Genomic DNA, 24,265 nt, shown 5'->3' with positions numbered 1-24,265 from the left:
TCGCAAAGAGTTTCTTCAAACTCGAAACTGTGCCGATCGACTGTCCAAAAACATCTCTTGATGAATTAGATAAAGTTGAAAGGCATCTGAATCAGGGTGCCGCTTTCTCTGATTGGCTCGGCATCCGAGTTTATGAGCCTGTGCGGGTAAAAGATGAGGAAGTCGTATGGCACCTAAAAAGAAACCCTCCAGCTATGCTGAAGAACATTCTGACAATCGGCACTTTCGAAGGGCACGCGTTTGTCATTAAGGATATTGAAAGGTTAGCCAAGACGTATGCATGCGCCCATTGCAACGCGAGATTTACACAAGCTTGCCACCTTAAACGCCATTATCAAACTTGCAGCCAAGGAAAAACAATAATCGATTGCCCGGGCAAAAAGGTTGAAGAACCGCAGACAAGCTTTGAGAAGGCTTTCTATCCAAGCCATCAAGCTTCCAAAGAATCGCTTCAGTGGCTTGACCAAGAAGCCAAGCGGCGGAAAATTCACATACACCACGCAATGTGCGGGCATGGTGGCGAGCGTTGGGTTGAGCGCGCACCTGTCGACGGGTACGACCCTGTGACAAAGACTGTATTTCAATACCACGGCTGCCACTGGCACGGGTGTCTAAAATGTTACCCACAAGATCGTGACAAAATCATTGACCGTGGCCAGACACGTCAAGACAGGTTTTTAGCCACAATGAAACGCACAGGATGGCTACGACTAGCCGGCTACTGTGTGATCGAGGCTTGGGCGTGCGAGGTAAGGAAAAGCTTTGTTGATACACCACGGGCCCAAACAAAAAGCTACCCGCACGCGATCTTGTACGATTTCGAGGCGTATGGCGACAATAATCAGCGAAAGGAACCGACGCCAACGCTCACGATCGAAAACGCGCACGTGCCAATCTCGGTAAGCATCGGTGACACCCTTGAAAGAGAGCCCACCCACATCTGTGAAAGAGACCCCGCGGAGCTGGTCCGCAAGTTTATGGAAGAGCTGGAGAGACGCGGAAAAAACATCCGGGCTCAAGTAAGAGCGGAATTTATGCCAGAAGACGTTGGCCTGCTTCCAAAAGCGCAGCGGCAAAAAATCGAGGAATGGTGCAACCAGGTTCCTGTAGTTGGGTTTAACTCTGGCAGTTACGATCTGAATCTGATCAAAAATAACTTCGCAGAACACCTTGCTGACACAACCGGCAAAGTCAGAGTGGCAAAAAATGGTAACAAAATCATGTTCTTGCTCACTCAGGGCTTCCGTTTCCTTGACATTATCAACTACCTTGGGCAGGGAACAAGCTATGAAAAGTGGGTTAAGGCTTATGAATGCGTGGCAAAGAAATCGTGGTTTCCTTACGAGTGGTTTGACTCCCCCGAAAAGCTTGACTACCCTGGGCTTCCTGACTACCCAGCGTGGTTTTCGAAGTTGAAAGGTCAATTCGTGCTCACAAGGGAGGAGTGGGAGGGGTGTAAGCGCACATTTGCGGAAAAGGGCATGCGCACCTTTGCAGACTGGCTGCGCTATTACAACAATCTCGACGTGTCTCCTGGCCTGGAAGCTCTTGAAAAGATGAAAGCTTTTTACACTGAAAAGAGGATCGACATTCTTAAAGACGCAGTCAGTATTCCCGGGGTTAGCTTCCATTATCTGCTCAGAGGATCTGTTGAAAGAGGGGCTGAACTTTTCTCTCCTTGCGAAGAAGCGTACGAAATGCTGAAAGGTGCGGTTGTGGGAGGTCCGAGCCTTGTCTTTACAAGGCTCCACAAGGCCGGCAAAACAAAGATCAGAGATCACCAGTACCCAGCTTCGCATCTTTGCGAAAACATTGTCGGCTACGATGCAAATGCCCTTTATCTGTCAACAATGTTGGAAAACATGCCCTGCGGAAAGGAAGAAGTCCACCAATTTTCAGGAGTTGAAGAAGCGGAGGCCCGTTCACTTACGCGAAATCTGAAAGGAGAAGATCCTTCTTATATACGCGAATGGTTTGGATTTGCTGAAGTTGACATTGAGATTCCAAAAAAATTGTGGAAAAAGTTTGAAGAGATGCCGCCATTCTTTTACAACAAAGAGGTTCCAGGCGAAGCTGTTCCACAACACATGTATGAATACTTGAAAAAAACAAAAAGAAATCGTGGAGATGGTAAAAAGCTCGTTGGTGCCCTTTCTGCCAAAAAAATTCTTTTGTATGCTCCACTGCTGCGCTGGTATGTGGAACACGGGGCAGAGATAACGGCGGTTCACCGAACGATTGACTACCAACCGAAAAAGATCTTCCCCTGGTTTGTGGAACAAGTGACAGAGGCGCGGAGAACAGGCGATGTTGATAAGAGCAAGGCCTTGCTGGCTGACGTGTTTAAGCTGTTAGGAAACAGTGCTTACGGGAAGCTGATCGAGGCGCTAGAAAGGCAAACAAACGTAATTTATACAAAAGACGAAAAAGTGGTTGACCGAGCCCTGCGAAGCGCGTATTTCAGCGATTTAGATGAAATCGGGCAAGCGTACGAGTTAGAAAGCCGCAAGCCCCGGATAACTATTAGCAGGCCTTTTCAAGTCGGGATCGCGGTTTACCAGTTAGCTAAGCTGCGCATGCTCAAGTTTTACTACGACTTTATGGATAAGTATTTTGATCGAAAGGACTTTGAGCTCATTCAGATGGACACGGACAGCTGTTACATGGCCATTTCTGCAAAGCAGCTTAAGGACATCGTAAAACCTAAGCTGTTGCCTGAATTCGAGTCCCCAAAAAAACAGTGGCTGGCTTGGGACAAGTGGAGCAACCGCACCCCTGGTCTCTTTAAGCTTGAGTGTGAGGGCAGCCGGATGATTGCTCTCTGCTCAAAGTGTTATTTCGTCGAGGAACAGGAGGGTGAAAAAAAGAAGTTCAGCACCAAGGGCATGTCAAGGACGCAAAACGAAGTGACTTGGCAGCGTTTTAAGGCGGCCCTTAAAGGCAGCGTTGACATGGCAAAAAACAGAGGCTTCCGTATGAAGGAAGGAAAAATGGTAACTTACGAGCAGGAAAAACTGGGTTTGAGCGCCTATTACGACAAACGTTGGGTGCTTGAAGATAGAATACATACCGAACCGATTGAATATCACCTTTAGCTGGCATTGACTGGTGGAAGGGCGGTATCAGGAGGTACGACGAGCAGCTCCTCGCGTACAAAGCCACGCTTGGGGCCATCGTGCAAGTAATACAAAACAGGTTCGTTCGGTTTCATTACAGCTCTTTCAAGCGAAAAGACTTTCAAAGACCAGATTGGATCGGTGGCGCGTTTTCCGCCCCCTTCTAACTCACCCGGCTGGTACAAATATCTTACATTCACGGAGGAGGGGAGCTTTTTTTCGCTCTTACCAACAGGCCTCAAATAAGGAGTCGACGGATTGGCAGCAACGGCTTTTAATTTAATAGCTTCTGAGGGTTTTTTGCCCGTCAGCCGTGTAACTTCGTTGTTCAGAGCGGCAATAACTTCAGGTAGCCTCTTAACCCACGCTGTCGACCGCTGGCCAGATGGCAGGTTCAACTCGACACTGTACTGATAACCAAACAGGCGCTCTGCCAGTGTGCGGTTGAAACGTTCAACAATGGCCTGATCTCTGTGAATGTTAACACGCCCGCGTCGAATAGCTGTTTTTTGATTTTCCATTTCTTTGGTAACAGCGCCCATGAATTCGCGCCCGGGGTCAACTTGCAGCATCTGTGGCCATTTCAGTGCACTACGCCTGTAAATTGCCTGAAAACCTTTTGCAACCTCAGTTGAATCTTTGGAGGTCAAAGGCTCGGCCTCTTTGTAACGGCTGGCAACGTCAACAACAGTCAGAGCGTATTTGTAAACTTTTCGCCCTTGCGGCAATCTGTCATGAGGAAGAAAAAGAAGGTCCGCCTGGTGGACCGCGTTAGGAGAAGATACGTCAAACTTTGGACGAGGAACGTATCGTGGTGCGGGAAGGTAGATTTGCCAAAAAGCTTGTTTTCCGAGCCACCTTTTTGCAGTATCTTCGGAAACCTTTGCGGCTTTGGCTAATTTTTTTATTGCAGAAATTCCTTTCCAGTATCCTTGCGGGCTGTAGTAACGTGACTCCAATTTATTATTTTCCATTTGAACTTTAAAGACTTAATATAACATGGAAGAAAAAAAATATTTTGGCGATGACCCTTGTTTCCTTGCGGGCTGTAGTAATATGGCTCCGATTTATTATAATTTTGTTAAATCTTTAAGGCCCAAGTGGCTAAAAGACAAAAACAATTTTGGCGATGACCCTTATGGTCTGGGCGTTAAATTAACAAAAAAAGATATCCAAAATTTCTTTTTGGTTTTTGTTGCGGAAAAGAAAACTTTTGAACCAATTGTTTTTCAAGAATGCCAAGATTTCAAAGAACAGGAAGAGACAGAAAGAAGATCGATTCCGCCGGTGGCGAACTTGTCATATTTGAAAACAGTTTTTAAAAAAAAACGGCATTTCTTGGCTGGATTTTGAGCCGGCAAGGCTGCGTTCTTTGGCAAATGTGTTAAAAGAATACAAAAGGCATGCAAAAAACGTTAACTACGTCTGTTTTTTGTATTTTTATTTCAAAAAGCTACCCGATTCTTGGCCAAAAAAAGAAGAAATAATCGAAAAGCTGGCAAAAAACCTGACGAAAAGTAAAAAAACGAAAAAAGCTACCGAGAAAAGTTTTCAAGATTGGTGGGAGCGCGCGCCGTCAGTGTGATTTGAGTAACGCAGTTTCGTTTTTTTCGTAGAGAAGGCACTGTACTTTCCGACGATCTCTTGATATTCGTCGTCAGAAATTTTGCCGTCTTCCAAGGCGGCTGACGTGAGAGAGTTGATCGCCAAGAGAGTTTCTTCAGCGAGCGAAAGTATTTTTTTGTGTTTTTTTGCTTTTCGCAAGAAAAACTGGACAGTGACGCTCAAAGAGGTTGCCGCGAGAGAAAGAACGGTCGCTGTCGCAATCAAAGGCCCTCCAACGACAATGCCGACAGCGGAAAGAGAAGCTGCGAGACCTGAGCCAGTAAGAATTGTCGCGGCACCGCCCGTTAAAGCGCAAGCTGTCTGACAGCGAGTATGCCAGCGCTTGAATTTGGCGGAAGTCTTTTCGTAGTGGGCCTGCTGATTTTCCAAGGTCAGTTTCATAGCCTTGATTTCGGCTCGTCTGTATTGGGTAGCGGTGGCCATTATACTTGTAAGCAAAAAAAATTTGGATTCAATAATTATGCCATTTTCCATTTTTATAAACTACGCCCGAGCAAGAGGGGTCTTGCTTATCTGAAGGGTGCGTCCAAAACTTTTTGCTGAACAAACCTGTTTTGGTGTTAAAAGCGCCTTTGGCTATGTCACCTGACCAATATTTTTCAAGAAGCTTTTTATCTCCGCCAATAGCTCCTGTAATCATCATACCAAGATCCTGCGCCTGCTGAAAACCGGGAATTTTTTCCCCGATTTTTTTGTTTACCGTTTCTCCAACCCCTAAGCCAACCTTTTGCTTTGATGCAATTACATTTCTTGCCAAAGTGTGTCCCCACTGGCGCTTTTTTTTGGGAACTGCATCAAGCGCTTTTACCATTTTTTTGTCTGCAGCGTGTTTACAACTTTTTTCATCCTTTTTACCAGCACAAACAGCGTAATCGACGTCGTGTTGCATTGCGACCGCGTCTGTCGCCCCCGTCGGTTGCTGTTTGATTTTCAAAATCTTTCCGGTTTTGGGGTCGTAAGTCAGCTGCTTTTCAAGAGGATTGTAAGGCCCGGTGTAGTTGTGCCCCGGCAGCGTCCACCCTTTTTTCGGTTTTGGTAGCTTGCCGATTGCTTTGTGAATGTCAATTCCAGCACCTTGAGTTTTGACGAACCTCGTCTTTGTGATACCGCAACTGGCGCATTTGACTTTCAACATTTTTCGGCCGTTTTTTGTGGTTTCCACCCTTTCGCTTCCCGGCACATTGGGAGTGAACTGCCTTTCCTTTACGCAATACACCTCCATTCTATACTTGACGCAAAAAATACCTTTTGACCACAGCCTCGTTTTTCAACAAATCGCCAGAAAACATTTCAAGAATTTTCTCAAACGACCGCCCTTTGTTTCGTTTGTTCAAAAAAAGCAAACAGTAGTAGCCACACCGCACGCTTTGTTCCCACTGAATTTGGTTGTCGTTTCGCAAAAAGCTCTTTTTTCCCTTAAGAACAAGATCATTTTCCCATTCTGCGGGCGGAGGCAAACCAAAAGAGTCAAAGTACTCGTATCTTCCTCTTTCTTGAAAGCAGCAAATCCAATGGGTGCCAAGACCACCCAAGTCGTCCATGTTGATTATGCAGGGAGAGTGTTCTTTTGGCAAAAATTCGTTTCTTGAAAAAATGCCTTTTATCGGTATTTTGAGATAAGTACACCACGCAAACAGGTCAAAATCAGTTAAAGGGACATCCTCAAAATTCATTTTTTTTCCCAAGTTCCAATGAATGGGGGCGGGCGCCGCATCACGTCGGAAGGATGGACTCTCATGTCATTGCCGCCTTTTGGTTTTACCTGCAGCCCTTTACCGAGAACCGCGGCCTTGACAAGCTTGAGTGAGTTCTTGATCTGCGTTTTGCTCATTTTCAGATCAACTCCCCTTTTATCGCTAACGGCTTCTTGAATTTTTTTGATTTGACGAGCTGTCAGATGCAAAGTGTTTCCGGCTCCTCCTGCAATGTCTTCGTACTTTAGTCTCAGTGTAATTGCTGTTTTGTTCGAAAACGCCTTGGCGAGGCTTTCTTTTTGTCCCTCAGAAAGCACGACCTTACGTGAGTGGTAAGAAGTCATCGTGTATATATTTTGTGAAAAAATTCAGACCACAACTAGTTCGTTACCCACCTGCCTCAGAACCATTTCGGTTTCGTACAGAATAGCTGCGTATATCGTGTAATCCTGGGCATTTGCCGCTTCGTTAAGCCTGTAGTGAAAAACCATCTGCTTCGGATCGTTTGTCAAGTTGTCTTTGTTTTCTCGAAGGTCGAAGTAAAGAAAAGGGTAAAGTGTGCTGAAGTTGCTTGTTTGCAGCTGAACTCCTGTATTGTAATCATTCTTTCGGTAACGGTAATTCATCACGTCGTTGAGGATTCGCAGCTTGAAATTTTCGTCATACTCCAGCTCAGGATAAAACTGAGAAGTACCGTACTGCAGCATGCAAGTGGCGAGCTTTGCTGAGTCATCTCCGTCAATGTCAAAAGTGTCAAAAAAGTACGGGTTCTGGGTAAGAGCGTTCACTTTTCGGCTCTGCTGGATGAAGATAAAGACGTGCTTTGCGTCTTTGATTCCAGGATTTATCTGCCAAGTTCCAAAAGCATCACGTCGGCTGCTGCTGGGCTGCACCATTTCACTCATGTAAGTCCACTTTCTTGGTTTTAAAAAGTCTTCGTTCGCAAGCATTTGCCCTTCGCTCGTGAACCGAAGCATTGGAACCCACAGCTCAAGGGTTCTTACAACAATTCGCCTGTTTGTACCGTCGTTCTGCCAAATCATTTCTGCGTCAGACTGAAGTTGTAATTCAAACTCAAGCTGCATTGGTGGCAAAAGCTTGTCACTGAGCTCTTCAAAAAAGAGTACCTGTTCAGAGGAATAATAGTGTTGACCGTTGCACCCGCGTGGGCTAACAACCCCCTTTGACGAATTCCAAGGTTTGTTGCAGCCGCTGCTGTAATATCACTGTCATCCGTATCAAGATACCAAAACTGGCTTTTCGCCACGCTTCTGGAGAAGTCATCAGAATAATCTAACAAGTTTTTGATAAATATCAGCTTGTGAACGTCGTCAACATTATAGAGAGGTTTGCCAGCAGATTTGACCACAAGTTTGTTTAACAAAGAAAAAGATCCATTAATCGGCGCGGAACGGGTGTCTCCTGCAACAGCAGCCCCATCTGCGGTCGCTTCGAATGTGAAATCTGCTCGGATGTAAGCGTCGTACCAGTCGAACCAGTTGTCTCTGTCAGTCACAGAAAATTTGTAGCCAGTTTTTGTCTGGTGCTGAGCGTTTCCAGGAATGCTGATTGGCTTGTCTAGCGCAAACCGCACAAACTCAGTTTTTTCCAAAAACTTGCCGCTTCTGAACATCGCTCCCAAAGCCAGGTATATATATCTGCAAAAAAATTTTAATTTTCTGAGACGATTTGGTTTACCTTCAACCTTGCTTCTTTTCTTCTTAAAATATTTTCAAGCTTTTTTCTCGATGTTTGGTTAAGTTCTTTTTCTTTCATCAAGTCCTCAAGCTTTTTTTCTGACTCAGGTAAGAGACTTTTTTTTCTTTTCAAAACTTGCTGAATTTTTTCCGCGCCACGCTCAGCAACTTTTTTGGTAGTTTCACCTGTTTTTTCAATAGCTTTTTCAGCTGTTTTTTCGACAGCTTGTTCTGCCTTTTTTTCCCGATTTTTGCAAATCGTTTTCCGATAGACATTAAAGTGTCTCTTACGACCCCTGTTCCTTTGTGCCGATATCTGTATCGACCTCTGTCGTAAAACCTCGTCCACTCGCTTGGGTGGTTCATCCTATACTTTTCTCAAAAATCATTCTTCCTCTTCGATAACAATGCTCAAAGCAACGGGTTGATCGTTTAAAAAAATGTCATTTCCCTGTCCGTCACTAATTCTGATTTTTATCGAATTAATCCGGTATTTGTTAACCGGATGCCACAAGAGTCGACGAGGCTCTTTCGAAAATGGGTAAGAGATTTCAAGAGTCGATGTTGACAGCGTGTACAAAACATCGTCTGCAATATTATCAACAGATCTTGAAATAAGGTCGCAATGAATATAAATCCAGTCTACCCCTCTTGTCAAGTTCGGAACACGATCACCAACGTTGTTCATGTCGTTTAAGATTTTTTTGTTAAATCCAATAAGCTCTGACAAATTGCCTTCGCTCAAATCAAGCTCGTAATCGTTTGCAATAAGAATTATGACCCTGTATGTCGTAGTGTGAAAATAAAGTTTGAAAATGTCTTTCGAATCATCCGTTTTTCCTGTATGAGATTGAAAAGCGTCGTTTAGGTCTTTGTAATCATACATTCCTTCAGGAATAGTGACAGTGACCCAGTCTGAGTCACTTTTTTTCTTCCATTTAAATTTGTTGTTGTCATATTTTTCCGAAACACTAAACCAAGAATAGCTCATTGTTACAAGCTCGTTCAGAGCTGCTTTGTACCTTTTTGCAGGATCCAAATCAATTGGTGGATCAAAGTGGATTTGAAAGTTGTGAGGTTCATTTCTTGCATCACTCTTTTTCGCAATCGCGGAGTTGAGCAAAAGGTTAAGATGTTTCATCTTATATACTTATGTAAATTTTTTTTTGATTCTTCTGTTGTCAGCACTTTTTGTTTTGTTAATATTTGTAACAATATCACTATTTGTCTTCGCAACTTTTTTGAAGTGTTACCTGCCTTAATGGAACCGATGCTTATATAAAGTCTGTCAACAAGATCGTTCACATCAACAACACCACTCCCCTCTTGATCTGGTGGTTCTTTTTCAAAAAATAAAGAAGATTTTGCTTTCTTTTCTCCCCTTCTTTCTAAAATTTCGTCTCGCGCTTTTTTTATGTCTGAAAGAGTGTAACCGTAAAATTTTGATTTCGGACTTTTCACGACATAGTCGGGATTGTTTACATTTTTTGTCAACATGCTGTTTAGCACCTGCAGGTCTGTTGATTCTGATCCCTCGATTCCTGGTTTTTGTGGTGTTCCCCATTTGGCCCGTTCAACTGACTGAGACAAGTCGTGTGACGGCGTTGCGCCATCATCACCCCCTTCTGCAACATCATCACCTTCTGCATCATCATCATCATCATCATCATCATCATCTTCCTTTTCCGCAAGAGGTGGGGCTGGTGATGATGTTAATGGTGGTGATGATGTTGGAGTTTCCTCTTCGAAATCTTGGTCAGATTCAACCATCGAATAGTCAGGTACTTCTGGTGACGGCGGCGGAGTTGGTGGGGGTGTTTCCACATCTGGCCTGAAATCTTCACCAAATGGGTTATAAAGATCGAAATCATCCATGTTATAGTTTGGACCTTCTTCAGCATCGGTTTTTATTTGCTTGGTAAAGGCGCGGTCAAGCCTTCGTGTTAGCGGTTTAAATACCTCCTCACCTGAAAGCTGTCCGAATTCTTTTTCAATAGCTTTGTTTTTCATTGCAGTAAGTATTTTGTCATTTTGACGCTCAACAGCGGCCTTTTTTTCAGCAAGTGTTTGCCATTTTTTCATCGACATCTTTTCGCGTATATATATAATCAACAAAAAAATGAAGATTCCAAATTACGATCCTGATTTTTCTTCGCAAACAAAAACATCCAAGCATGCCATCAGACACCTTTCGCATGCTTGTTTGTGGTCCAAGCAACTCTGGCAAAACAAACATTCTTTTACACATGCTTTATGAGCTTTTAGTTTACGACAAAATTTATCTTTGCGCAAAAAACCTTCATCAAGAAAAGTACCAGTTGATTCTCGAGGATTTTGAAAAAAGAGTTAATCCAGAAACTGGTTATGAAGTTATTGAAGCATCAGAAGACGTCATTCCGCTTGAAGATCTTACAGATGATAACCAAAAAATAGTCATATTTGACGACATGGTTTGTGAAAGCAATCAAAACGAAATTATCAATTACTTCATAAACGGAAGGCATCGGCAATGCAGCGTCATTTATCTTTCTCAATGTTTTTTCAAAGTGCCAAAAAATATTCGTGATAATTGCAGCCATTTTTGCATTTTTTCATTTCTTCCCAGAGAAAATAACCGTATTGCTGATGAGCTTGGAATAAACAGAGAGCTTTTTGATCGTGCAACAAACAAGAGGTTTTCTTTCTTGTATCACGACAGACCAAAAAAAACGACAAAAAAAAATTTTGACGAATATATATAGATGGCTACAAGTTATTGCGTCAAACAGAAAAAACTGACCAAATGCATACCCAACAGTGAACAAATTGTACAAACCAAAAATGGACGCCTGATGCTTAAATGCATTTGTGCCCAATGCGGTGCAATGAAAACAAAATTCGTCAAAGCACAAGAAGGGGGTAATTTATTTGATTTCTTGAAGCATTTAAACCCTAAAGAGACCTATGACGCCGTGAAAAAAAAAAATTACCGTGGATTGTTGATTGGAAACAAGGGTATGAATTACTTACAGATGCATTAAAGCCCGCTCCTGTATCTTATGAAACTGCCAAACAAATGGTTGCAAGGTACAAACGTGAATACAAGGCTTATAAACAGAAGGGAGGCACCAAAAGCTACAATTCATGGGTATTGTCAAAGGGTTATGGTTCAAAACCAACCTTTTAACAGATTTTCTTTTTTTGTAACACAACAGACCAAAAAAATTTTGACGAATATATATAAATGGGAGCTTTTAACGGAGATACAGGTCATCCTTCAGACAGCTCATCAACTTCTGGCCCTCCTGGCCCTCCTGGTCCAAGAGGTTCAATCGGACCTGCTGGACGAAAAGGCGATACCGGTCCTCAAGGTCCTGTTGGCCCAACTGGTCCTGCTGGCTCCATTGGCCCTGTCGGTTTAACTGGCCCTGCTGGCCCAATTGGCAATACCGGCCCTGCTGGCCCCACTGGCCCCACTGGCCCCACTGGCCCCGCTGGCCAAAAAGGTGAAAAAGGTAATATTGGACTAACCGGCGCTACCGGTCCTGCTGGTCCACAAGGCTCAACCGGTCCCACTGGCCCCGCAGGCCCCGCTGGTGCAACTGGTCCAACCGGTCCTGCTGGTCCAAAAGGAGAAACAGGCCCAACTGGTTCTGTGGGGGCAACCGGGCCTGCTGGCCACACTGGTCCTGCAGGAGAAAAAGGTCCAAAAGGAGATACAGGCTTAACGGGACTAGCCGGACCTCAAGGACCCGCAGGAGTAAAAGGCGACCCTGGACAAATGGGAATTGTTAATCAAAATTTAGTAATGAACGACCATTCAATTAAACAGCTTGCAAATCCTGTTGGAGACCAAGACGCTGTTAACTTTACGTCAATGAAAAATTACGTTGCCACTTCAGCTATTTCTTCCGGAACAAAAGAAAACCTTTTTTCTTACTTGTTTTTTTCAGATTCATCTTTTACCGGAGTGACAAATTTTGATTCATTAACAACTGTTTATAATTTTGATTCCGGAATTCACCATTTAAACAGACAAGCTTTTCGTTTTAATTTGTTAAAATCAGGAGACAGTTTCAATACAAGATTAAAAATAGATATTTCAAGGGTAATGCCCGGCGATTTCACTCTATGTGTTGAACTTTTTTTCCCGGAAAGTGACCTTAATTGGAATTTAAACCCTTCATCGCCTTTGGGCGGTGACACTCTTAATTTTCAAACAAGGCGTTTCAACAACCACAGGCCAAAATATTTGCGAACAATAATTCATTCACAAAAAGAACCGTCTAGTTTAGACGACACAATTTTTCTTGACATCACAAATCCTGGTTACTTTGGGTCAAAAGCAAGTGAGCAAGCTCATTTGATTGCTTACGGAGTAAGAGGCTATCAGCCCGATGTTGCAAGTGTTATTTACGAACAGCCTTTTACTTTTTCAGGTGGAGACCTTTTGTTGGAAACAAATCTTGATATGAATGGATACGAGTTAAAAAACTATTTTCTAAAAAAAGACAAAAATTTTGTCATAAACGGTTTTTATGATGGAACAGATGGTACAACTACTCTTGAAGGTGGTTTTGGCTCAAGTTCTGTTGTTTTTTATTTGGTTAAATTTAATTTTAATTTAAATTACTACATTATGCCCGTTGATGGAATAATTGAAGAATGGCAGTTTTTTTATTGAAAGTAAAAAAAATGATAATATTGTAAATGATAAAGTACAGGTGTTTATCAAGGTTCAAACAAAAGATGGTGGAAGGGGGTCAGCCACAGTCAGTCCAACCGAGTCTAATTTCCAAAAACAGGAAATAGTTTCATTAGAAGCATCAAAAGGAGACAAAATTTTGGCCGCAATTGCAAATAGAAACGGAGCAATAAATACAAAAACAGGTTTGTTAAATTTAATAATTTCTAGTAAATATTAAGACGTACAAAAAAAAAACAGTTTTAAAAGAGTCAATTTCCTGTCAAGAGGTTTGCGACAAGCTCTTTGTCAAAAGTTTTCAACTGCGCGATCGCCTCTTCTGACAATAAAATCACTGTTTGATTGTTTTCTTTTGAAACTTTTTCGTTTTTAAAGACTTTTGAAGGGGTTCCAATAAACCTTTTCAAGTTTTTTTTCCACTTAAGTTGCAAACTCCGCTTCTTCCTCTGCCCATATTTGTGTATATTCCAATGTCTGCAATTGTTCAAATGCTTTTTTAATATGAGTGTGCAAGAAAAATGAAGTTGAGCGGAAAGCGTGACGTGACACTTACAGTCAAGGGCTTGTCAAAACAAGACATGCAAATTTGTGTGTGGGTGTCGGGGATTACCCGAATGATATTTTTAGACGTTGTAATATCATGACTCATCGCCAATAACAAACTCCAGCTGTGAAAAAAGTCACTACTTCACAGGTGTTATTTGTCGAATCCCCTCTCTACTACTTATCAAAAGAAATCATTTCTAATAACACTAAACATCGAAAACAATACAATGTTCCACTGAATTCCATTGAATCGCTAAAAAGACGATTTTACAAAAAACGTACGTGTGAGATTTTATCTACAGCTTGTGAACTTTAAACTTCATTTTCTCAGGCTCTGATAAGAAATTAGTATAATTCTGTTACTCGATTTCTGTCCAACCTAGGGTGCGTTTCTTTGGAAAAATCCAAATCTGGATTCTTGTTTTCAAAAACGGATTTTGTGTTTCTTTACTTAAATCAGTCCAAAAATGGATTAATCAGGGATTAGTGATCTGAAAAATCCACACTCAGAGTGGATATACATCAGATCAAATCTAAATCCGGATTTTTTGGATTCGTGATCCGTGCATTTCTTTGGGAAAGGATTCGAAAAATTGCATTGGTCTAGCGGTCTTAGCTATAAAAACACTGTCAATACGGTAAGTTTTCTAGCGTCTATTTTGATTAACTTACAAACTGATTCATTTTAAACAGGATTTTAAAAGTTAAAAGTAGCTGGATCAGTTTGGAGTACCAATTATTATATTTAATAACCAAACGCTAATTTTACCGTCAATTATATCGAGAAAGCCACAGATTAACTGTCTTTTTGTGATCAACAAAAAAAAAGCGTTGTGTAGTTTGATCCATCTGGCTTAAAATTACCTCGAGTTTTAAATGTTGGCTGCGAGTGAAATCAGTCCCAACAAAATCAACTTCTCTAATGGTTTTATTTAAAACGTTAATTTTTCCCTGAGCTTTACGGTGTTAAATGGTCTTTTTGAGCAAAATAAAATAATTACTCCTAATCCTACGCTGATGGTGGTGGGTGAGACCGCTCAGTTTTCGCATAAACTAAAAACCTTGTTGAAGACGTAAATTATCATCGATTGTAAATTGTAAAGAAAACAACGTTATCAGGGGTTTTGTGTTTGGGGTTTGGTCTTTGTTCACTCCATTTATAATTCCTAGCCCATTATCCACAAGTATTCAATCCCTTAATCTTGTCGATATTCGATTTTCATTCCAATTATTTTATTATTCATTATTCCCAGACAGTACTCAATGTTCCTTTTAAATCACATTTCAAGTTACAGAGTGAAGTAAAAACGTATATTGCGATCTCAGGATCAAACTCGTGCTAATTGTCATGTTCTGCAACAGATGTTTGCATTTTAATCAGTTAGTGAGTTTATACTTCCTTTACTGTACTGGTGATTACGACCGCTAACAAGCCAAGGCGATCCCAGCATCAACTTACCATCCTTCGCTGACTAAGGTACAGTAGACTTCCACTATGTTTCAGATAACTTGAACGAAACTGTTTCGAACGTTTTCCTCGACTAGAAACGTTTACCCTTGCAGCCGTTTTTGGGGCTTTTTCAGTGGTACTCGGCTATCTTGAACGATATATATGTCAGATTCCTTCCCCTATATCTCTACTCCTTAACTAGAACAGAGATGAAACATCAGCCTTTCAAAATCAGAAAATAGTTTGGACAAAATTCACGTCCATTTCTGAGACTTTCCACTTCTATCTGAGAGCTTTCTTTGCCCCAAAATGTTGTAACCATGCATATCAAATACTTACCGTACATTTCAGGTATATAAATTATACGATGTATTTGTACCGCAGTCGAGCCAGTGGCCCTATCTAATTTCCCGTTATTTAAACTTTAAACTCATTCAATACCTTGGTAATATTTGCTGTTTTACAATAATTAAATGTAGAGAAGGTAGCCTTTGTTCTTAGGGAGAACTAAATTATTAACTTTACCATTGCAATCATCCAAGAGTTGTCACGATATTTCAAGTCATATTTTTTTGATGTGCAAAATTTCTTTCAAATTAAAGGATACCCTAAAAATAATAGTTTTTAAGGTAAAAAAGGGAAAAAAAAACTAGTAAGAGGTAATAATTCGCCATGTTTTTTTTTTCAGCGTTGTCCGTAAGGTAGCTCTTTTCAAACTCTGGAAACGTTTTATGTCAGGTGGTTGCAACTTCCCTGGCGCCACTGTCTTGCACGTAATTTCTGCGGGTTCTAATTTTTACGATTTTTTGCGTTTCATTTTTCTTTTTTTTTTTTTTCATGATTGAAAAAATACGTGCAAATATGAAATACCGCAAAAATGTTTCCGCGAACATACATTCAACAGTAGAAATATCAGTCCACATCAGTATTATCTTTACTTGTGCCTCATAAATTATGTTGGTGCCTACGTCTCTTTTCGACTTTTTTTCAGCGTTAACTAGTGAGATAATGTATGAAATGGAACAGAACTTGTTCATAATCCATTAGCAGAGCTGTCAGCCACTCTAGTACAAGACGTTATTGTAATAGATTGACACTTAATTTGAATATTTTTTATTGTTACTCAAGCAAATTAAAGATGTTGTACTTGAATTTGACTTCCTTAAAATCGCAAGATAAACTATTTGTTTACCAATCAAAAAACTATGTTCCGCAAAATTAAAAAAAAAAATGGCCAATCCTCAAAATTGAACTCCCGCACAAATGTTGTGCCATACGGTAAGCTCTTTAAAAGTTAAGTTTACCGAAAGAAAAATTAGACCAAGTAAGGCAGCTGCTCGTGACGTTTCTTGAGTGAGCATATGAGCGGGACACAAAAAATCGTTGTTGTTTTTTTATTCACGCTGCAAAAACCGGCAAAACATTTGTTGAGGGCACAAAATAATTCTGAAAAAAAAAAAAAACACAGACCTTTTTTTGTGCCTCGGACAAATTTTACACAAATGGTGTGTCCACAACAAAGTGTCCTCGCTTGTCAGGGTCCTTAGACAATCATTTTTAAAAGCGAGACTTTAAGAACACGTAGACATGCAAATTACAAATTGACAACTAGTGTGGTACGTTACTTATTAATCGGGCGTGGCCGATTTATGGTTTACCCTTTGGGCGTCCTAGACGATAGTCTCCTGTCGGCTAAAAATGACGGGGATAGCCTGGGCCAATCGGTTTCATTTCAGTTTTGACAGTAAATCGTTGTAGGAACACTGGGTCGACTTTTGGGCTAATCTGCAATCTGGTTCTCTTCTTTGCTTCGGTGGGAAGACAGAGAAAAAAGCTTAAGGGGTAAAGTACTAATAGTCACCATTGTGAAACTGTAGTTGCTTTGACAAGTTGAAGCTATTTTTGCAAATAAAAGGGGTAACGTCATTCATGTCACGCAATGTTTTTGTGGGAAACTTTGAAACTAAACGCTTTGCTGGTTTTTACAAATAGCAGTGTGATCTGGCGGTACATTTTTTTGAGGCGGACTCCACTTATTTTTCATATATGTCGATTTTCATTTCCGCACAGTTGGGTGTCAAAGTCGCCTGTCACAAAGAGTAGAATGTTTGCACAACATGATTTGGATATATTTTAGATTTGACTAGTGACGTTAGTAAGACACTTCTCAAGACGTCAGCAAAACATTGGCAATGTACAGTATTGGTGCGAACTTGAATGGAATTTTTTACGAGATCAGTAAAGCTATCGAATGAAAAGATGACTTGAAAATGAAAACTTCGAATAATTATAATTAAATACCAATTGAATTTTAGATGAGAAATTCCGGAAGTGACATCTGTGTTCAAAATAGGAATTTTTGTACAACTTAAATTTCCGAAAAAAAGACCACATGTTTTGTGAAAATCACAGACAAACATGATCAGGAAAACAAAACAGGCCAATGGGTTTTATTCACGAAAATACAACTTTCTTAAGAAAGAGTTTGTAAACAAGACAATGGAATCGAATTACATTTCACACGAAATTTGCATACATTTGAACTTGCAAAAAAGAAGTATCTCTGCCGAGACATAATAGCGAGACCTTACATTAATAATTATTGTATTCTGATCTGATTGTTATTTTTTATGCATTAACTATTTGAAAGTGGTTCTCATCGATGAAAACAAAACGGTTTTTCATTCACTGCTTGAAGTATTTATAGACGTGAAAACATTCGCTTAATCAAATTACATTCTGCACGAAATATTTTGTATCCATTTGTCCCGAAACTTTGAGGAAATCGAAATCTTTGTGGACAGTACTGCATAAAAGCAGTTCATTGAATTGAATAAAATGATAAGAACTATATTGATAAAGGAAATTTTAAAACTTTATTTTGGCTCATTTTGACGAAATTCAGGATTTTCAAAGACTGCCAGTAAACGGCTGTATCTTGTCTGTCTCTAACGATTTTGCTACGGTTTCGAACGAGCTAATTTTTCAACATGATATCATGGTAGCGGGCAGAAGTCGGTTCGTTCTGAATTTTTCAATACGGTAAACAAGTTACAGGTCAATAGACAGACCCTCTGTACAGTAAAAAACGTTTTGGGAACAAACCATTGTGAACTTATTTTCTATGTTGATCAGTAAAGATCCTTAGTACGACATGGGGTTTGTTATCAAGTTCGTTAGTACGTTAATACTGCAAGGTGTATAACCTCAGAGAATTATTATCAAGTGCGTTTTGTTTTATTAGCGGTTTATACTCTAAGGTCTTGGTATGGGAGATCAAAATTAAGGTAAATTTCTGTTATTATCTGATTGCTTGGCACAGATTAGTATGATACTGAATTGGTTAGGAAATGTAAACAAACATTAAATTGAATGAGAGTAGAAAGGGAGGGACAGGTGGGAGTGAAAGGCTAAGGAGATGGAAAGGGAGGGAGAATTAAAATCCATGCTTGGTTATATCACGCAACCTTTGACTTCTGTTGTTTTCTCACAAGAACAAAACTTAAGGTGGGGTTATACCTGAATGTAAATGGAACTTTAAGAGATTTAAAGAAGGGATTGAAGAAAAGAATGGAAACACCTCCAAACAGTTGACCCCCTCGCAAGAGCACTCCGGGTTGTCAGGAGACTGTTTGGTGTCCGTCCACCAATTTTTAACTTCAAATTCAAATTTTAAAATCACACTTAATCTCCAAGATTTCTTATTTGTCTAAATTTTACTAATCCTTTGAGAAAAACTATCGCCTCCCAGACATCCCCCAAAATCGTCCAAAAATTAACAAAATACTGCAAAACAAATATATATTATGGGATAAGTAAAGCTTTTTTGGATTCCTTGAAACGCGGCTGAAATGGTTTTCAGTGTTTTCCAGCCCTTATACTTTGGGTCAGTACTACTATTCTTCACCAGTTGCTATTACAGTAATGGTATGAAACAAATACCTAATCATTGGTCAATAAGTTGTGATCATTTTCTTGACAATAGTAGTTACCTGATTAGGAGTTGTATACTGTTCCATTAAAGTGTAAGGGCTGGAAAATACTGAACTGCGTCAGCCACCTAAAGCGTTGGAAAAATTGGTCTTCAGGTAAAAACCCCGCCTTTATTAAGTATTGCGAAAAGGCTGCACTTTGCTAAGTGTTACAAATTTATATTTTCTAGACGTCTAGTTCAATCGTTTATTTGTATTGTGCGAAATATATTTTTATAAATTGAGACCATTATGTCATTAAGTAATAATGCAATCTTGAAAACATTCCAGATTTTCATTATTAAATAGAAACACGAAAAATTCAAATTTGGGAAAACAAGCCTGTCAAAATGACGTTGCCATGGTGATTTCAAGTTACTGGCACAATAACTTATCCTACCAAATTATTGCGAGGTAAATTTTAGATAAACGCGCAAAGTTTGGCAGCGTTTGGTTGAATCTTGAAAAGGTTATAAGCGTCCAAAGTCAGCGCGGGCCTCAAAAGCCCCCCCCCCCCCCCGGCCTGAATAGGTTTAAGTGACTGTTTTTCCAGTGATTTTTTACTGTACTATACCCTGCCTTTCAAGTCAAAACAGATAGCTAATTATAAGCGCCCGATTTTAAGCTTCTCAAACTTCTCAAGCTTCTTGTTTGTAAAGAGCTCCATTCTCGAAAAAATTCAACAGATAGACGATATTCGAGATGCACGCATCGACCAAGGGATCCTTCATATACCCATCATTGGAAGGTGATAAGGAGACTTCTGTGGAAACCACGCCACTGAAACAGGAAAAACGGGAAGGGAACGCGGCAGAGAATGAAGCTAGCCCTGTGAACGCTGCACAAGGATCAAATCGTGTCTTGTTGGTGCTGGTCATCACTATGTGCTTAATTTCTCTCGCGGTTCTTCTGTTGACATTATTGATGCTGTTCGGGAAAATCGGCGACGGGTGTCGCTGCTCCGCAGACGAAGGTATAAATGATATAGAAAGTATTTAGAAGCATTTGTTAAGTTATTATTTAGTGAGTCATTTCTGTAATTCTTTGTCAGTTGATAACATTCACTGTCTTTAAATGTAGTAGAGGGTGATGACTGCATGAAAAAGCTACAGACTTTTGTCAAGCATTGTATAAGTTGTTTTATTTTTACAGTTTTTAAGTGGTTAAATAGTCTTTAATTCACAGCAAGGCACAGCAGCACATTTCGTTGCACTAAAAAAATTTCTTCAGTTTTCGTCAAGTAAAGATAAAAAGGGTTACTTATCTTTTATCGTTTTGGCTCTTTAGTAAAAAAGAAGATGGCAACTTTTTATGAGTCTGTCCTCTTATTGATGACAAATTTCTCCATAACATTGTTAAATAAGTCTGTTGATCAACCTGGCTCCTACTTTGACAATGTTATGACGGAATTTATTATCAATATCAATATCAGCTAAGAAAAGGTTATTTTTATTTTAAGCTTCATCTACGGAATCAGCCAAAAAGGAGGCATTTGAGAAGAATATCACAAGCCTTCTGCTAAATTTGGTAAGGACATGAATTGTGATTAAAATCAGTTTGTCATCCCACAATCACAAATAGCATTATTGCACTTGACAGAAAAAGTAGGTCACAAAACCCTAGTTTGTTTTGGGAGACAGAATCATAAACAACATAGCGCCAATGGCATCGGGACGGGGCAGTTTAAACGTAAAGGGAAATGTGAAATAGTAATAAGAGTAATAACGAATTTGATAAATCGAGGATCGTGCCATCTTGTTTTTTTTGCTCTTTTCACCCAAAGATGTTGACTTTCTTAAAGTTTAAGTGACATCTTACTGAGGACGAATGAGGAATTTCAACAAATAGCAAGAAGATACGACTCTATGTTCACAGTGTTCACAGCGTTTAGTACGAACAATTTTTTTCGGCTAGCTACTAAAATTTTGTCGAGTGTCACCAAACAGTTGTCAGTCAACCATCAAAGCGTAAGCAGCTGACAAACAACCTGCGTATGTTATACGACAGTTACTGATAAAATAATTCTCATCTTTCCTAAGAATATTTTTGTTAAAACATTAGCAAGTTATGTCATAATTTTGTCTAGGGTGCATTTTGCTTTCAGGAAACTTTGAGCAGTTTGCAGGTTTTTGACTCCACAAAGTATCAGGACTGCAAAAGTAAAACTTTTCATTTCGTACCCGGAAGCGTGAAATGTGGGAGTTACCATCCCTTTTATAGCAGAACTTCTTTTTCCTTTTCTTTATTTTTAGATCGAGCGCATTGAAGACCTCGAAAAATTTAAAATTAAGGTACAAAATTTTCATGATAGCTGTATCTCTTTGTAGAGCATTCTTTACTTTTCTTTTAAAATGTGATTTGTCGTAGTATGGTTTGCCTTTACCAACTGACTTACCAACCCGCCGACCCTACAGAAAATGAAGATTCATTCACTTTTTAAACTACTGGCAGCCCTTTACTGAAATAAATAATCGCTTTGAGTGTTCTCTCTTGTCTCGTTCACCGCGCGAGGCCTGAAACTGTGATCACGATGTCTGCGCGAAGCCTGGATCGGAAGCGGGCAAGAGATCGCTATTCGGTGACGTCAATGATTAGAACAGATTCCATGCTAAAAGGAGCTATGTCACGAACAACATAATTTGAAAAAATTGGCAAAGTTCTTCAAATTTTTCGTTCGAAATTTGTCTTAATCTTTATCAGTCAAAACCATTCTCGGTTATTTTCGCCTCTTTATTACTCCTTTGTTGTTTTTCTATGTTAAAAAACTATTATTTTGAGGGTTCCTTCCGTTTGAACGAATCAGAAAAATGACTTCATATACCGTGACATTGCTTCTTTAAACGAGCGAGAATGCCAAGGGATTAGGCTGTGTGCAGTGCAAATGTGGATCAATAAACAAAGCACAATACGGATGCTATGAACAAGTTACAGCCCAGTAAGATAATTTTAATATTTGAATCTTCTTGTCAAACTACCCTAGAAAAAATTCTAATTAAGGGATTACTGCAACAATATGCCAGTTATATCACTGCCCCCACCACCACCCAAAGACTGTTGTAGAAAATTTATACGAAAGAGTCGTTGTACTGATGATGTACTTTTTCCATTTATTTAAAAAATACATTAACAACAATCTAGTTTGTGTGTGTGCGACTTACTGAGTCTAAATTTAAATTACGAAGTTCTGTTTTATTGGTAAAACCTCTTTTCAATTCATCGTACAGTAACACTACTTTACTTCAAAGTGACCGTGATATGGTGGCATATCAGGTCAGTGACTTGATATCGTATGATATCAGGACAGTAGATCGCGCTTCTGATTGGCTACTTGCGAATTTGGGTACGGTAATTTCCAACATCACTTAGCTAATGGAGCTTTTTAAATTATAAATATTACTCGTTTGCATGATATTTCAAGTTCGATCTACGTAATGCAATTGTATCTGCCAGGTGAATAAATGATTTGAGTAAAAAGTGGCGCGGTGTTTAATTTTTTAAGTTGAATGGATAAAAAATTTTTGTGGAGTTTACTGGACTTACTGGCTATAACGGCTCAATTACGGTAAATAAGAGGCCGAAATATTGGTCCATAGGTGTAAGATGAATTTAAATCGTTTACTTCCTTTTTTCTGGATGAAACTTTGCACCAATTTCTATGAAATCAAATATCAACAATCTTATTTCGTAGGAGAAAATCATTTACCATCAGACTATGACTCCATCTTGGCTTGTGGCGCATGCATCGTACATCAACAGTTATCGTTTGAACATCACTGAACAGCTCACGTTCACCGCAGATCCATCAGAAGATGACGCCGCTCTCCTCAAAGTACCCATGATTCCTGCTAATGTCTTGCACAATTCCACCAAGCTAACAGTTAAAATTGTGGTTTGCAATGATGTCGATATCGGTGAAAATGAGGACAGCGATCCCATGTTTGGGATATCTGACGGGATTAGTTTTGTTGGCTTTTGGATTTTGGATAGATTTAATTACCATGACAGCCCCCCATGTTTTGGAATTGAGGGTTCCTCTGGTACAATCTTCAAGCAAATAAGACAGATCAGCAGATACTCATCCAGACCAAGCGACACTTTCTATCCCGGTCAGTTTGTTATCACTCTCAAGTTGGATGCACATGAAAGCTGGGGCTCGTGCTACACTGCTCATGACGGAGGCCTCGTGGAGACCGCTGGCTTCAACAGCCGACTGGTACTCAGCAACGGACTCACTCTCGAGGTTTATAAAGACGGCAAAGACGAGAAAGTTGGGATTAAGTTCATCGAGGTCACCGTTGTAGAAGATATTTAGTGTGAACAATCAGCTTGTCAAGATCTATTTATCAGCTATCTCAGCATGCACACAATCATAAGCAGTGCGGCAAGTAAAGACAACTATTTATTGATTTATAAACTAGATAAAAAATAAACTGATAAACTGCAGGATTAACAGCTTCGAATTCAGTGGAAGTTTTAAAGATAAGTCGTAGAGGATGTTATGTTATTGTATCATGTTGTTTCAACGTAGTTGATGTTATATTGGCTTGCTGAAATAAAACCAGTGTTGGAAAAATGTGGGGTGCCTGACTAATTTTCCTCGTTACACTTTTGTATCATTTACCACACAGCGGCAAATCAAAAAGTAACGTTCCCCACCCCCCCCCCCCTTATAAAGTAGCGATACAATTTCTCCCCTACAAGTATATCCAAGACGAAGCCGATCTCTGAATGCAGCAACTCTTCAAAAGTAGCGACCACAACCTTTACTTGACTTCTGCTAATTTACTGTAAAAATAGTTGGGATCAGATACTTGGCCCTACATGACATCCGTTAAAAAAACATAAATGTACATTATTCCGCAAGAGAGAAGAAATACGATATTGTTCGCGCTCCTATTTACACTTTATTTTCTTTACATGTAAAGACAATAAAATAGCACGATAAAGTTGCTCTGGTCGCGCGCAAAGATTATGTTAAAGCGTTTTACCATCGGACGTTTAAGGGGGGAGAGAGGTGAACGCCAGCCGCCCCGTTCGACTTTTGCCGAGTACTCTTAACTTTACCATCACAAGTTGTCCAGAATTCAATTTTTGAAAATATTATTTGCCGTCCGATTCCCATACAAACACTGTAATTTCTAACCGCTTTGCCTACCATTCAAAAATAGCGTCGAAAATCGCGACAAGGTCTATTTGCTTGGGTTTCAAAGTGAAAACTCGATCGTGCCGCGAGTCAAATTCACGTTCTGTGAGGACAAAATAGTATAGTAAACACAGGAAAATAACACAGTGAACAGTTGGTTTATTTGCATAACGGGCACCAACGACGAAGAGTATTTTGCATATCAGTATATGCAGTAACCAGTAGCTAAATTCCCCGTCAATCATTTTGTGAAAGCCACACATTAACTTTCTTTTTGTGATCAATAATTAATGTATCTTCCTCCTTTAAACCTATCGAAAAAGAGAGCGTTGCGTGGT

At 40.1% G+C, this 24,265-nt stretch overlaps 2 protein-coding genes across 2 annotated transcripts in view; both read left to right on the top strand.

The window, feature by feature from the left end:
- LOC144635250 (uncharacterized) overlaps window positions 1–24,265 on the top strand; it is a 91,281-nt gene that overhangs the window by 14,094 nt on the left and 52,922 nt on the right. The gene's annotated exons all lie outside the window — the stretch shown is intronic.
- LOC144635596 (uncharacterized) lies at window positions 19,487–23,174 on the top strand. The gene is made up of 4 exons (XM_078494686.1): window positions 19,487–19,757; window positions 20,244–20,311; window positions 21,037–21,075; window positions 22,473–23,174. The coding sequence occupies exons 1-4, from the start codon at window positions 19,487–19,489 to the stop codon at window positions 23,094–23,096; spliced, it is 1,002 nt and encodes a 333-aa protein (XP_078350812.1). The 3' UTR covers window positions 23,097–23,174.

Source organism: Oculina patagonica, chromosome 13, assembly GCF_052425735.1.
Source record: "Oculina patagonica isolate OP01 chromosome 13, crgOcupat, whole genome shotgun sequence".
Lineage (NCBI taxonomy): Eukaryota > Metazoa > Cnidaria > Anthozoa > Scleractinia > Oculinidae > Oculina > Oculina patagonica.
This window is presented reverse-complemented; position numbering and strand designations above follow the sequence as displayed.

Excerpts from the sequence above, each read along its gene's own strand:
- LOC144635596 (XM_078494686.1), top strand. The coding sequence starts at position 19,487 with ATGCACGCATCGACCAAGGGATCCTTCATATACCCATCATTGGAAGGT. Across the intron at positions 19,758-20,243 it reads TCGCTGCTCCGCAGACGAAG|CTTCATCTACGGAATCAGCC; the intron begins GTATAAATGATA and ends TTTTATTTTAAG. Across the intron at positions 20,312-21,036 it reads CAAGCCTTCTGCTAAATTTG|ATCGAGCGCATTGAAGACCT; the intron begins GTAAGGACATGA and ends CTTTATTTTTAG.